Consider the following 14805-nt stretch of genomic DNA (forward strand, 5'->3'; position numbering starts at 1 on the left):
TCAACAGGCCCTTACAGGCTTCGTCGCGTGTCCACCTACCCACCGCATTGCCCGCTGGCAAACACCAGATTGTTTCGTAGTCCGCTCGACGCCGTTGCATAGTCCGCTCAGTTGTTGTTCTGTAGTCCGCTCGTCCAATGTTCGTCGCTTAGCCCGCTCGGTTTGCGGTCTCCGGAGGTGAAAATTCTGCACTCATACCAGAGGTGTCCTGTCGAGCGTATAGGCCACGGTTCCGCGCCCTTCTTACACGTAGAAAGAAGAGGGACTCGCTCCCGACACGAGTACACGCTCGTCGGATGGTTTTCATACCCGTTTTGCTGGTAGTCCTCTGTTCGCCGCGGCTTCGCCTACGCTACGCACCCGTCGCGCCTACGACGCTCCAGCGTGAGAATACTTGGCTCTCTCGTAGCTAGACGAGAGGTTCGTAGCCGACACCACGTACAGGTGATTCTCGTCGTCGACCTACCTAATATATAGGCGCTCGAATCTATTAAGACTAATAAAGTAAGGCACCCTATCCCTATACTATACGCCCGGTTACGAATAGAAGTATATCGCCGTAGACTTTATTGTCGACCTACCCGCTAGTAAAGATCCCGATACTAGACTAATCTATAAACATATTATAATAGTTACTAATATACTAACTAAACGCGTACGGCTACTCCCTACTAATAACTTGAACACTAAGTACGCCGCTACCTTGTTCTATAAGTATATATTCCCCGTATACGGCCTACCGGAGGTAGTCGTAAGCGATAGAGGTACGTAATTCGTTAGCGCGCTCTTCCGTAGACTCTACGTAAGGCTTAGTATCTACTAGAATCTTTCTATAGCCTTCTATCTAGAAACAGATAGGCAATTAGAACGTATAAACTAAGTACTCGAATAGTATATCCGCGCCTATACTAACTATTAACAAGATAACTAGGTCGAGTTACTACCCGACGCCGAGTTCGCCCTTAATAATTACGAGTCTATAAGTACCGGAATAACTCTATTCTTTACTAACTCTAGCCGCTACCCGTAGATAGAGTTTAGTAGCCTAGCTAAACTATAAGTTATAGCTCGGGAAGTACCTAACGTTAAGGCCGCTAACGCGTTAGTTAATGATATATAAGACACTTAAGTATAAATACGGCGGGTGCTCGAGTCTATACGCCGCGACCGCCTAGATAAGCTACGCGACGTATATACTTTTACGTAAGTATAAATAGCCGACGCCGTAAACACTCGGCGAGCGCTAGCGCCTACCTACTAGCCTAACGATATAGTTCTACTAGATGCCCGTAATATTAAGACTATACGCCTAAGTAAGAAACTCGATTATAAGTTCCTTAGACCATTTCGAGTCGTTAGGGCCGTAGGTAGACGCTTGTATAAACTTGAACTTAGCGATAGGATATAAATCTATAACGTGTTCTATACGAGTAAGTTACGCCGCGTAGTAACCGAAGGGATACCTAGATAACGTAGACTACTACTAGCGCCCGTAATTATCGAACGCGAAGGCTAGGTATCGAAGGAACACGAAGTAGAGGATCTAGTAGATTCTGTTAAATAGGTACGAGTTACGTAGTAGTAGAAGACGGCGGATTATACGAAAGACGAAGAAGGACCTAATAGGATAGCGTATATCTATATATAGTATCGCCGGTGTTAGTATAGGTAGATACTAGGTGTCTAGATGTTTGCTAGCCTATAGGCTAGTAAACCCTAGTTACGTAATCTAGTTATATAACACACCTATACCTATATACTTGTCCTACGGCCTATATGTTCTTAACAGATTCTAAGATTAGGTATAACAATATATAGTATATAGTCATTTAGAAGGATTATACGCGAAGCTAGGCTAAGTAGTTAGCCGTACTACCTAGATATAAAGAACTCGTAATTGCGTTCTACTAGCGATACCTAGATAAACCTAAGCCTACCTTTAACGGACTCGATTAGCGGGTAACTTAATACGGGCTAGCGCTAATCCTCGGACCGTATATACAAACGTAGTATAACTAAAGCTTCCTCGATAAAGCTCTTAAAACTAGTACCGGTATTAGTACTAGCGATAGCCCTCTATACGCTCTAAGTATTAAACGTAGAAACGTCGTAGAGGCTCCTTATTTAAGGAGGGGGGTTCTATTACAAGACAGCCCTTTTTTACGAACTGCCTCGTAATATAGTATCGTCGGCCGTACGCCCGCGCGCTAGCGGCCGCTAGTACCCGCTAGCTTGATTTGCGCAACTTTATCTTCTCGCGCTTCTCGCGCTCTCTTAGATAGCTCGCGTAACTATATATATCTTTACCCGACCCTATTATAGTACTCTCGCCCGTAATAGGAGCGTACTCTAAGAGGGGGGGGTAGTGTTACCGTACCGGCGTATATTTACTTAAACTCGCGGGTACGTACCTAGACCCCGCGCCCGCTAACTAATCCGACTAGCGGCTTAGCGCCTATATATAACTCTTACGCCCTCCGCGCCTCTCTTAGATAGAACATCTATTCGACTTATACCTTACCCGACTACATACTTATACCTACTTATAACAATTAGCTAGTTAAAGATTAATCTCTTACTCTACTCCGCTACTATTAAATCGTACCTTTTTAATAGATTAGGTACTATTTTATTTATATCGTAGAAGATAAGGTTGCTCTTATAGTTATATCTAACTATCGCCTAGGCGTATAGCTATAACCTACGGCTCCGTTTATTAAACTATATATAGGTCTCGTAGTATCGCTCCTTATATATCCTCGTTACGTACTCCGTTACTCGTAAATTAACGTTAAAATAAACCTTATCCGTAAAGCGTACTCTATACTAATAGGTAGCGTTATTAAGGTATAATTATATCGCGTAGAACTACTCGCGTTTATCGATATTCGTAGCTTGTAGATAGCTCTTCTAATACGCCTTATACTTAAAGAATCCGTTAGTATTTTTTTATATTTTTAATAGTCTATAGTGACCTATAATACGGTATAAATATATCGCGTAGTTCTAGCTATAGTATAGTACGGTTCTTATAGAATAATTGAATAAAGTTAATAATATTCCGTACGGTCTTCTTATTAATCTTTTTAGCTATTCCTTTCCGTTTCTTACCTACTCTTCGATTAGACTATTATTTATTATAGATACGCTACTACTAGCGTACTAATATACCTATCTTATTACGGATCTTCTTACGTAAGTAGCCTTCCTCTGTCAAATCCTTAACGCGGACGCGTAAGGGTGTCTCAACTTCACCTATCCTCTCGAAGGCGCGACTAGGCGGCGTACTAGCGACGCTAGAGCGTGTACGTACTATAGTTTAGAAGCGCTTCTCACGAGCTTCTCAACGATATAAAAAGTATATCTATAGAGTGTATATATACAGTGCTATACAGGTGTGAACAAAAGGTGTCTTGAACGCGACCCCACTAGCGCGTTTTCCAAGGACGCTAGGGCGGCCACCTTCCTTTCGATCCGCCCTCGGCCCTCTTGCTGAAGCACGCCGAGACTTTCGGGGCCATCACACTCCTTGGGTGTGGTTGCGTGCATCTTGGATGCCATGCTGCTCGTTCGGTTCCGAATGGGTCCGCGCGCATACTGTGCATCATGATCCCGCTGCAGCCTCGTATGTGGCATAGTGACCCGGGCAGAAGGGGTGTTTGTGGAGGAAGCAACGAGAGGGAGGTCGAGTGCAGGTGAGAGAGGATCGAGGCGATCGACTTCTCGCGTCCCGGCAATGGATCCGGTCGAGACCCTGGCACTGCCTGGGATCAATGATGTTTCAGGCGTGGCACCGTGGCACTCAGATGAACTTGACGCGATCGAAGTCCTAGAGACCTGCATCCCATGGACATAGCACTGCGACGATGACATTGCTCTTCTCTGCGAGAGCGCGCATGCTCCGGGGCCATGCGCCTCGCGTCGGGTCGGCCGCTGCGTTCAGAAGGACGCTTGCCACAGTCGCCGACCTGCCTTCAAGGTAGATCAATCCTCATTTCGTATGCCATCACGACTCTGAGCACATGCATTTGATAGACCGGCCGTCGATGTCGTAGTCATAGGAGGTGGCCATGCAGGATGCGAAGCCTCAGCAGCTGCAGCGCGAACGGGCGCACGAACGACCCTTGTAACACCATCGCTCGATAACCTGGGCGTATGCAGTTGCAACCCTTCTTTTGGCGGGATCGGGAAGGGAACGATGATGCGGGAGATCGATGCGCTGGATGGACTGGTCGGAAAGATTGCAGACAAAGCTGGGGTGCAGTTCAGAGTGCTGAACAAGAAGAAGGGACCGGCAGTTTGGGGACCACGGGCACAGATCGATCGCGCGCTGTACAAGAAGCACATGCGAGAGGAGATGACGGACTACCCGGCACTGTCTGTGAAAGAGGGCAAGGTTGCGGACATCATACTCGATCGATCGCCTGGGGCCGCAGCAGAAGGCAGGCATGGAAGGATAAAAGGTGTGCGGTTGGAGTCTGGACAAGTGATTGACACGAACAACGTGGTCATCACCACAGGAACATTTCTTGGAGGCGAGATCCACATCGGTCTTGAAGTGTTCCCATCTGGACGAATGGGGGAGGCTGCGACATTCGGCCTGTCGAACTCGTTACGAGAAGCTGGCTTCAAGCTAGGCAGACTGAAGACCGGCACACCTCCTCGACTCGACAAGAAGACAATCGACCTACCCAAACTTGAAGTCCAGCCTGGCGACGAGCCTCCTACGCCCTTCTCATACCTCAACTCGCGCGTCTCTGTCGAAGAACAGCTCCCTTGCTGGAGTACCCACACAAATGAAGCATCCCACGAAATCATCCGGCAGAATCTGGATAAGAGCATTCACATTCGCGAAACTGTCAAAGGTCCTCGCTACTGTCCATCGCTTGAAAGCAAGGTGACACGTTTTACCTCAAAGAATGCTCATCTCATCTGGCTCGAACCCGAAGGCTTCGACAATGATGTGATATATCCCAACGGCCTATCAATGACGGTCCCCACTGATGCCCAAGAAGCCATGCTTCGCACAGTCGTCGGCCTTGAAAACGTCAAGATGCTCCAACCAGGCTATGGAGTCGAGTACGACTACGTCGATCCTCGAAGTCTGAGAAGCACGTTGGAGACCAAGGCTATCGGAGGCCTCTTCCTCGCTGGCCAAATCAATGGCACGACCGGCTACGAGGAAGCTGCGGCACAAGGCATTCTTGCTGGCATAAACGCAGGGAATGCCGCCATTGGCCACGAGGCCTTCACGATGTCGCGAGCAGATGGCTATATCGGCATCATGATCGATGATCTCGTGACCAAAGGTGTCAGCGAGCCATACAGAATGTTCACGAGCAGGAGCGAATACCGTATGTCAGCACGCGCAGACAATGCAGACTTACGCCTCACTGCGAAAGGTCGCGAAGCTGGGATCGTCGGCGACGCCCGTTGGAGAGCTTTCAGCGATGAGAAATCACAAATGGACGAACTGCGCTCCCTCCTTGAGAACAAGAAGCTCAGTTCCCAAACCTGGATCGAAAACGGCTACCCAGTCCGCAGCGATGCTCACAAACGCAGTGCGTTCGACCTACTCCGGCATGCCAATGTCACGACCACTTCTCTCCTCTCCATGATTCCCGAAATATCTCAGTATCCCGAACACATCCGCGCTCGCATCGATATCGACGGCGTCTATGCACCCTACATAACACAGCAAGAAGCCGCCGCCGCATCATTCGCGAGGGACGAGAGCTTGCTCTTGCCAGCAGATCTTGACTATCAGGCTATCCATGGTCTGAGTTGGGAGGAGAAGAAGACTCTGAGCGAGACGAGGCCTGAGTCTGTTGGCCAGGCGCGCAGGGTCGAGGGCATTACGCCGCATGGTACGTTGACGCTGCTTGCGTATGTAAAGGGTGCATGGAGGAGAGAGCAGAGGAGGAAGATGTACAAGGAGACGGTTGAGGCGCAGACGCCGGGGAGGGAGGTCGAAACATTGGCCTGATGACGAAGCAAGTGATCAAAGGAGGAGGATGATGATAGTTGACATGATGCTGCATAGCGATAGCGTTTCAAGGTAGTGATGAAATGCCACGAGGTCGCCCAGAGAGGCTGTACAGCACGTGTACATTGTACAAACTAGAGACAATCATGTAAGATAAGCATACCGCTCCTGAGTCCGTTCCTCTTAGTAGCTCATCTTCTGTCTAGCACCCTTCCTTGGTATACGTCAGGAGGTTCTTACTACGTTGTGGCGGTGGTGAGAGCGGTCTGTAGGCTGAGCTTGGCCACGCACTCTCTCTCGGCTCACTCTTGTCACACCACTCGTAGACCATGTGATGTGCTCGCACGGCTAAAAGTGGAGCTCTAATCATGACGGCGTTGGCTGGCCTCCAGTGGTGCGGTTCACGCTGGTACCGTTCTGTGGTTTCAGAAGTGCTGGACTGCTCGGCGGAGCTGCGAACCTGCGAGATCTAGATCTGCCGGGCTGCAAGCCTGCAAGTGAATGCTCTTGGACGAAGTTTCTGTTTCCTATCTGCCGCATTTGTCGCAAATTGCGGTTGCGGTTCTTGATGATGAGGTTTTGACAGGCGCGCAGGCCAGCTCGGGAGCTCATGGAGACATGGTAGGCCTGCGAGCAGGTCGCTTGATTGATGACACCCCCATACTCCACAGTAAGTGCACGAGGTGTGTGGAGTCTCCAGGTGCCTTCCTGCTCCTGTCGAAACGTGGCTGTGGTTAGTAGATCCACGATGTGTGTGTACCAGCAATTGATCAGCTTATCATGCCACGGCGAAACGTCGTGAGTTTGTGATATGTGTTTGATGGCAGCAGCAGAAGACCGAGAGCGGTTCGTACTCACATGCGCCTTGTGCCTTGGCGTTATACCAGAAGATAGATAATGGCAAGATCTAGATGACTCTAGCCACGGTCTCGCTTGGGATCCCGCGTGCGGATGTTGGCGAGCTTCGACATGTGATCGGGGCGGACAGGGTGGGAGCTGCTGCATTATCAGATCCGTGCAGTCCGTGCATTGCAAATGCAATTTGACGATGGTATGATGCTGAAGAGAGCTAACACCAGCGTTGGTAGCACAAAGATCACAGCATGAGATGGAGTTCATGCCGGACAGTCTGTCGGCCACGCCATCGCCTTTTTGCCGGTGTGGTCGACCGGTCGGACGCTGGGCTGGCATGTCGCTGGGATCTGGTCGTGTTGCTGGCTGCAGTGCCCAACGGCCGATGGCGTGTGTAGTGCGAAAGCTTGAAAAGCTTCCTCCAAGTCCCCAAGTACCTCTCTCCAAGCTCGATCACACTGGCGCCCATTGGCTGGCATCCAGATCCACGACGGCGGCTTCTGTCATGCTGCTGATGTACCTGAGAGGTAGCTGCTGCAGGTCGCTGTTTCTGGGTGCGCGAGGCCTTGGGACGAAGCTCCCGTTCGGCTGCTGCAGAGGTGCAAGATGCGGGTGTTGGAGGAAGCCTATTTGCTGATCGTGTGCCAAGGTCCCATCAAGAATCAACCATGGGAACCGCACGGTGAAGAGGAAGACGAAGAGGAAGAGACAGAGCAAGAGCAAAAGCAAGAGCAACAGCAAGAGCAACAGCAAGAGCAACAGCAAGAGCAACAGCAAGAGCGAAATAATCTAGCCCACTCCCAGCTGCGAGCAGCCGGCGGGAAGTGCGGTGGTCGAGTATGAGCATGAGCATTGAGCAGCCTGTTTCCACCCTACTAATAATTATACCAGCAGGCTGTCGCGGCCAATGCTGAAGCTGACGGACAGCGTGACTACAGTCTCACGAAATGAGGGCAATAAACGGCGGCTAGCGATCTGCAGGCGCGCCCAGTGCCAGGCGATGATCACGCGCATGGGAGCCTTGGAGGGAGAAATACATGTACATGTAGTTAGTAGCAGCAGGTCTCGTCATGGCTCCGTGCCCGCAAAGCGGGTAGGATCACTAGGATGGATCTGTTCGACGAGGCACGTGGCCACACGGGCATCTCAACGAACTGTCTGGAGTCTCGGGACTCTGCAGACTGGGCGGCGGATGGGCGACGGTGTCAGCGCAGGCAGCCTCAACGGTTTCGGAGGCTCACGTTCGCATTCACAGGCTACAGCAAGCTGCGGCGGATGTGAGGTGTCAAGGTGTGTGCGCGCAGTTTGCGCCAAGTCGAAGTGAAGTCATTTCTGGTAGCCTCGTGACCCTTCCACCACTATGTGGGCCAATGAACTCCACTAAAGCAGTATTGCCCATTTTGATTGATATTGACATCCATCATCTGTGCCTCCTGGTCGACCGTGCTGGAGCTGAACCAACCTCGCCCTACCCCCGCCAGTATACTGACTTCTGCTGCTGCTGCCACCGCCGTACTAAACAAGCCGTGTCGTGCATTGTGCCTGAGGTGTTTTGCAAACTTCGAAGCCACACACCTTCACCTCGTGCTGCTCTCTTGTTACTGAGAGGGGTCGGACGAGAACTACTCCCTACTCCCTACGCACTGGCCGCACGAGAGTGTCACTTGCTTTCCTCCTCACACACTTCAGCTTCACTTGAGTCGCCCTCTCGAATCCGCTTTCACACCTGGCACCTGGATACCACCCGACCTGGTCAACCACCACCACCACCAACAACAACAACAACAACATCCTTCTGGACCACCACCTGGACCGGAAGACACCAACACCAACCGGCTTACTGGATCACGACTGCCGCTGCCACTACTGCTGCTGCTGTCGCGACTGCCTCCGCTGCTTCGCTGGACCACTTTCGGCTTCAAGACGGGCCATAACTGACTCGTGCTTTCCAAGTGTTCAGCTGCGCTGTAGTGCCTACCTACCCGGGACCTCGCACGTCCTCGCTCAAGCTCAAGAACCTTCACGCGCACGCAACATTCACTGCGCCGCAAGTGCAGCAGCGCGCACCAACCGCTCTCCGCTACGCAGCCTTCACCTCCGCGCCGCCGTCCACCTCACCTCCACCACCACGGCGACACTCAAGTCTCCGCACCAACTCCTCAACCGAAGCCCTCCATACTCGCGATAGCAGCCCCGCCACGCCCACGCGCGTGACCACATCAACAGATTAGCGAAAACATGTCCAACCAACGTCCTTCGGCTTTCAGCAGCCTCAGAATGGGTGGTATGTGCGATTGGGTTGCATGTGAGGCATTGGCTGACAATATACCGCAGAGGTGATTCGCGAGAAAGTGCAGGACGGCCTCACGGGCGAGACCAAAGAGATGCAGTATACTCAGTGCAAGATTGTGGGCAACGGCAGCTTCGGTGTAGTCTTCCAAACCAAGCTCTCACCCTCGGGCGAAGATGCAGCCATCAAGCGCGTGCTGCAGGACAAGCGCTTCAAGGTCAGTCGGCGCAGTCATCGAAACACCCTTCCTCGCCCGTCTGCTGAGTCGCAGGGCTAACTTCCGAACAGAACAGAGAGCTGCAGATCATGCGCATTGTCCGTCATCCGAACATCGTCGAACTCAAGGCGTTCTACTACTCCAATGGAGACAGGGTCCGAGAAACCGATCACAAAATGGGAGTGCAAACAGCTCTAATGGCCGTGCAGAAAGATGAAGTCTACCTCAACCTCGTACTCGAGTACGTTCCCGAGACCGTCTACCGGGCATCGAGGCACTTCAACAAGCTCAAGACGACCATGCCAATTCTCGAGGTGAAGCTCTACATCTACCAGCTCTTCCGCTCACTCGCCTACATTCACTCCCAGGGCATCTGCCACCGCGACATCAAGCCACAGAACCTTCTCCTGGACCCGGCCTCCGGCATCCTCAAGCTCTGCGATTTCGGTAGCGCGAAGATCCTGGTTGAGAACGAGCCTAACGTGTCCTACATCTGCTCTAGGTACTACCGTGCACCAGAGCTCATCTTCGGTGCTACTAACTATACCACCAAGATCGGTATGTGTACCCAATGCGCTCACTCACCACGTCGGTCGGGCACCAACTGACGATTCATAGATGTCTGGTCCACTGGTTGCGTCATGGCAGAGCTCATGCTCGGTCAGCCGCTCTTCCCAGGAGAGTCTGGCATCGACCAGCTGGTGGAGATAATCAAGGTGCTTGGTACTCCGACTCGCGACCAGATTCGCACTATGAATCCGAACTACATGGAGCATAAGTTTCCACAGATCAAGCCGCATCCATTCAGCAAGGTAATGCCTGCAGATGTGCATCAAGAAGAAAACTCGGAACTGACGCTGGTGTAGGTGTTCCGTAAGGCCGACCCAAATGCGATCGACTTGATTTCGAAGCTGCTCGAGTACACGCCGACACAGCGCCTGTCGGCAATTGACGCCATGGTGCATCCATTCTTCGACGAGCTCAGGGATCCAGCCACGAAGCTGCCGGACTCGCGCCACTCCAACGGAGCGAACAAGGATTTGCCAAATCTCTTCGACTTTTCTCACCATGGTACGTTTCACAATCTTTTAGTGCAGTGACTTACATAAGCTAATCTGAATTTGCAGAATTGTCAATTCGCCCTGACCTGAACGAGAAGCTCGTACCGGCCCACATGAAGTCGACTCTGGCCGCCAAGGGCTTAGATATCGACAATCTGACACCTCTCACCAAGGATCAGATGATAGCTCGTCTGGATTGAGATTGAGGTCGCCCGACTTCTCACTCACCACCAAACGAGCATGAGCTTTCCATCATGAAGTCACGCAGCGATGCATTGTCACAATTGTCACGGACGGCGTTCGCGGCGCTGGCGTCACGGCGTTCCACGGGGCAACGAAAGGGAACTATACACTTCACGGTGTGACTCTTTTCACCATTGAACGAGGAGTTGTTCGTGGACATTGCATTGGTCCAACCAAAAGGCGAAACACTCTTCACTGCGAACATCTTGCGTTGCTTGCAAGATGAGCTGCTATGGCCCTGGGTGCTCTGACTGATGCAGTGCTGCTCCTTCTCAGTGGATGTTTTCTTGGGCCGGGGAGATTTCACAGAGCGAAATGAAAGGGTCCTGGGTGTGCTTTGCGTGCAAAATTGCTTTCTTGTTCTTGCGATACTCACCATGGGCGCGGTCATCGGGAAAGGAAACTGGGCGAAAGTGAAAAAGAATGGGAAGCAAAGCACAAAACACATCAAACTTTGGCTGCTGAAATGCTGGAGGCTGGTTCTTTAACGAGGAAGAGATGGCGATGCCGTCTTCTTTCCCCTTCCTAACGGTAGCATAGGAGGAGCAGGCTGGGCCTTTCACAAGAACGGGCTGGTTGTCCCTTTAGCGACTTCTGCTGAGGGCTAGGCTATGTGCATTGCAATGAAACGACCATGAATTGGTCCTTGGAATAGGCTTCTTTCCCTCTACACTTTCCGTTTCTTTTTGCTTCTCGCAAGATCGACCCCTATCCTGTCCACTAGTGATTGCCAAATGAATAGTAAGACAGAGACAAGATCTTGCAGAAAAGATCAAGTGACGTTGAAGATCTAGCGGCCAATCATGCCGCGCCATAGTGATCGGCCTCCGAGCTTGGGCATTTTTGGGCTGGTGCGAGGTGCCGCTGTGGCACACTGAGACATGAACCGGGAAGGGGGGAAGTGCACGAGTGACGCAATGCCCGGATAGGTGTTTGGTCCGAGACAGCGATGCGCTGTTATTCTTAGTAGGTCGGGAGGATGAGGATGAAGTTGCTCGAAGGGGAGGATTTCTTTTCTGCTGTTGTTGGAGGTCGTTTAGTCATTTGAGTATGCATGCTAGTGATCTATGCTGGACCACATGCACCCGAGACCTCAACGCAACTGACCACAGTAGGTCCAACAGAAGATGAGCATGCGTTTTGGAACGGCCTTCAACGTTCGAAGTCCCAACGTTGTGTCGCAACCTCGCAACCCCGAGGAACAATGTCTTCCGAGTGGTATAGGCTTCTATCGAGCCTCGTAGATTGCGTCGTCGTCGTAGAGAGCAGTCCTTATTGTTGATCAGGAGTCTTGAGATTCTCAGCTTCAGTTGGACCCCCAGTGTGGACTGTCTCAAGCGACTGACTGCATTAGACCTTCTTCCAAGCCGATTCCTCCCTCAACCATGACCGGAAGTCTTTGAGGAAAGGGTATCGTTTCCTCAACTCGGGGACGTTGGCATTGAAGCCTGTGGACTTGAACCAATTGAACATTATCCCCAATTGTTCGTTCAATACCCACTTGAGCGTCCTGGCCACAACTCCGTACGTCCCCTCCATCTCCCGCCCTGTCTCTTCTCTGGAGACTCTTGCGGCTTCGTCGGGGGAGGTGGCGTCTCCTGCCAGGGAGATAGCTCGGTTGCGATACTCTGGAGATTCCGCGTTGAGGAACGCTTCAGCTGCGAGTTTGCCCATGTCGGTGGTACTGATGAGTTGGAGTTCCGTGCTGGGGCCGTTGAGACGCCACATTTCCGCAAAAGCGCGGCCGAGGAAGTTATTGCTGAGGTTCTCGTAGAAGGCGACCGGACGGAGGAAAGTGTAGGTGAGGTCTTTACCAGCGGCTTCGGACTTTGCGATGATGTCCTGCTCGATGTGGAACTTGCTGGCGAAGTGAGGGATTGGTGTTGGATCTGTATCGGTGTTTGGGCCGCGGTCGGTGGCCGTGAAGATGATGTGTTTGATTCCGGCGTCGACAGCGGCAGCGGTCATGGCTTTGCCTTGGTGTTCTTCTTTCTTTGCGTTCAAGGGCATCGTGACGGAGAAGAGGCCCCATGGCTTTTCGATCTGTTTGAAGATGCTGACTGGGTCGTCGAAGTTGCCTTGTATTACGTGCACGTTCGGTTTGTTTGCGAGTCGTTGTGCGCTGCCGGATGTCTTGTCTCGTGTGATAGCATATATCTCGAAAGGTTGTGATGGTCTGGACAGAAGTGCTGATATTAAAGCGCCGCCTTGCTTGCCAGTCGCGCCAGTCACGACGAGTCTGCGTGTGGTCGCCATGATGCTGGTTTTCAGCCGCCTGTCGTGCGAGGGTTCCCGACAACAGAGGTTGTCGCCCCTTGCTCGAAAAGTAATGGCGATTGTAGCCTGCGAAGAAAGCTTCGAGCACCTTAGACAGAGCGAATGTTGTCGAAGCGATGGGTGTATCGTTCGCCTCTACTTCGCAAGCAGTGGCTACGTCCTAGTATTGCTATTGCACCGACCAAGAGATATTCGGATTCTCGTACAAGCGGCCACCTGTTCTGTTGAGAGCACTTGGTGTATTTGCAGTACTGCGAGAGGGCGTTGTAGTTAAGTGGATTTAGTTCTCGTTGAAGAATATGGATGGGAGTTGAGGAATTGCGTGAGATGCACTTGCCTGATATACTTGCCTCTGAAGACGAGCTTGCGTTCTAAGTACTACCCTAGATAGCACCGATAGACAGTGCAGAGATTTGAAGCTAGACCTGACAACAGTGGTGACAGTCTTGACGGGCAAAACGGGATGAAGAACGGATGATCTCGTCTTGCTCTCGGAAGGATTGCATGGATGAGTTGAGCCGCACACGTGACTCGGGTTGCTGTTCGCCCGACTTGGTGTCTTTATTGAACCGCTCTTCTGTCTTCTCTCACCATTTCGCCTGCCCGAGCGCCATCACTATGTCGGCTCTTCTCACAATCTTGCTCGCTCTTGGCGCAGGATTCAGCACCAAAGAGGGAAGCGCTGACTGCCGCGTGATGTAGTTCCTCAGGATCTGCAACCAACGCGGTGGAACACACCATCGTGTATGGCGCTGCCTAAGTATATGACCGCAAGTCATCCTCGTAGAGTACGATTGTTTCTATTCTCCATCAACATTCCACCGCCATCTCATTCAAGATGCAAGCTCTCAAGATTGCAGGCTTCCTTCCTACTTTAATGACATCCCAATTCTTCGTAAATATTCCCATTCCAGAATTCGACTTCTCAGGCCAGACGGTGATCGTAACAGGCTCCAATACTGGCCTAGGAAAGGAAGCAGCACGACACCTTGTGCGCCTCAAAGCCTCAAAAGTCATCCTCGCAGTCCGAACAGTTTCGAAAGGCGAAGCTGCAGCCAAGGACATCGTCGAGAGCTGCAAAGTCTCTGCCGATGTGGTCGAAGTGTGGGAGCTGGACTCTGGTGATGAAGCTTCCATCGACGCGTTCGCAAAACGAGTTCAGGCTCTGGAAAGACTGGATGCCGCAATTCTGAACGCTGGCGTGATGACCATGGAATGGCGCACGGTGGACGTCCACGAGAGTACTCTGGCTGTTAACGTGTTTGGGAACTTACGCTTGACCAAAGTTCTGCTGCCGAAAATGCAGGACAGCGCGCGGCGGACTGGTCAGCAGGGTCGAATCAGTGTCGTTGGAAGTGACATGATGTATGTTGCAAATCTTGGCGAACTGGAGACAGATGGCAAAATCGTCGACAAGCTGGACAGTAAAGACTTGTCCCTGAAGTGGATGGGGCAGCGGTACCAATTGAGCAAGATCTTGATCTTCTGGGCGATGAAACAGCTGGCCAAGGTCAATCCAGTGGCTGGTGAATCTGGTGTCGTCTTGACGGTCATGACGCCGGGTGCTTGCAAGAGCACGATTTTCCGTGACCCGATCAATCCAAGGGTGAAGAACATGGCGGACTGGGTAATGGCTCTGTTTCAGCGCACCACCGAAGTTGGTGGGAGAGCACTTGTACACGCTATCGAGCCTCAGCTGCCGCAAGAGGCGCATGGAAAGTTCCTGATGGATGCCAGGGTAGGCTCCGAGGGATTGAATGTCACTAGTAAGCAAGCAGAAAGATTAGCAGCAAAGTGGAACGAGGAAGTTCTTGCTGTAGTGGAGGACCATGGGAATCCCAAGTTGTGAATAGAAGATACAAGTGCAATCTCAATGTTG

The 14805-nt window shown here is 51.6% G+C and overlaps 5 protein-coding genes across 5 annotated transcripts; 4 read left to right on the plus strand and 1 right to left on the minus strand.

Moving 5' to 3' along the window:
- Positions 1-3866: 3866 nt before the first annotated feature.
- CLAFUR5_07259 (Mitochondrial translation optimization protein 1) lies at positions 3867-5986 on the plus strand (the record flags this gene model as incomplete). The annotated part of the gene is made up of 2 exons (XM_047906407.1): positions 3867-3979; positions 4036-5986. 2 exons carry the CDS (start codon positions 3867-3869, stop codon positions 5984-5986), a joined length of 2064 nt encoding a protein of 687 aa, XP_047762987.1.
- Positions 5987-7444: 1458 nt separating this feature from the next.
- CLAFUR5_07260 (uncharacterized protein) lies at positions 7445-7789 on the plus strand (the record flags this gene model as incomplete). The annotated part of the gene is made up of 2 exons (XM_047906408.1): positions 7445-7675; positions 7730-7789. The coding sequence occupies 2 exons, from the start codon at positions 7445-7447 to the stop codon at positions 7787-7789; spliced, it is 291 nt and encodes a 96-aa protein (XP_047763529.1).
- A 1287-nt stretch (positions 7790-9076) lies between these two features.
- On the plus strand, positions 9077-10606 carry CLAFUR5_07261 (Glycogen synthase kinase 1; the record flags this gene model as incomplete). Its single annotated transcript, XM_047906409.1, has 6 exons — positions 9077-9122; positions 9173-9345; positions 9417-9903; positions 9964-10157; positions 10212-10416; positions 10473-10606. The coding sequence occupies 6 exons, from the start codon at positions 9077-9079 to the stop codon at positions 10604-10606; spliced, it is 1239 nt and encodes a 412-aa protein (XP_047763528.1).
- Positions 10607-11999: 1393 nt separating this feature from the next.
- Positions 12000-12905, minus strand: CLAFUR5_07262 (uncharacterized protein; the record flags this gene model as incomplete). The annotated part of the gene is made up of 1 exon (XM_047906410.1): positions 12000-12905. The coding sequence occupies one exon, from the start codon at positions 12903-12905 to the stop codon at positions 12000-12002; it is 906 nt and encodes a 301-aa protein (XP_047763527.1).
- Positions 12906-13764: 859 nt separating this feature from the next.
- On the plus strand, positions 13765-14775 carry CLAFUR5_07263 (Short chain dehydrogenase atnD; the record flags this gene model as incomplete). Its single annotated transcript, XM_047906411.1, has 1 exon — positions 13765-14775. The coding sequence occupies one exon, from the start codon at positions 13765-13767 to the stop codon at positions 14773-14775; it is 1011 nt and encodes a 336-aa protein (XP_047763526.1).
- Between the last annotated feature and the right edge of the window lie 30 nt (positions 14776-14805).

Source organism: Fulvia fulva, chromosome 6 (assembly GCF_020509005.1).
Source record: "Fulvia fulva chromosome 6, complete sequence".
Taxonomy (NCBI): domain Eukaryota; kingdom Fungi; phylum Ascomycota; class Dothideomycetes; order Mycosphaerellales; family Mycosphaerellaceae; genus Fulvia; species Fulvia fulva.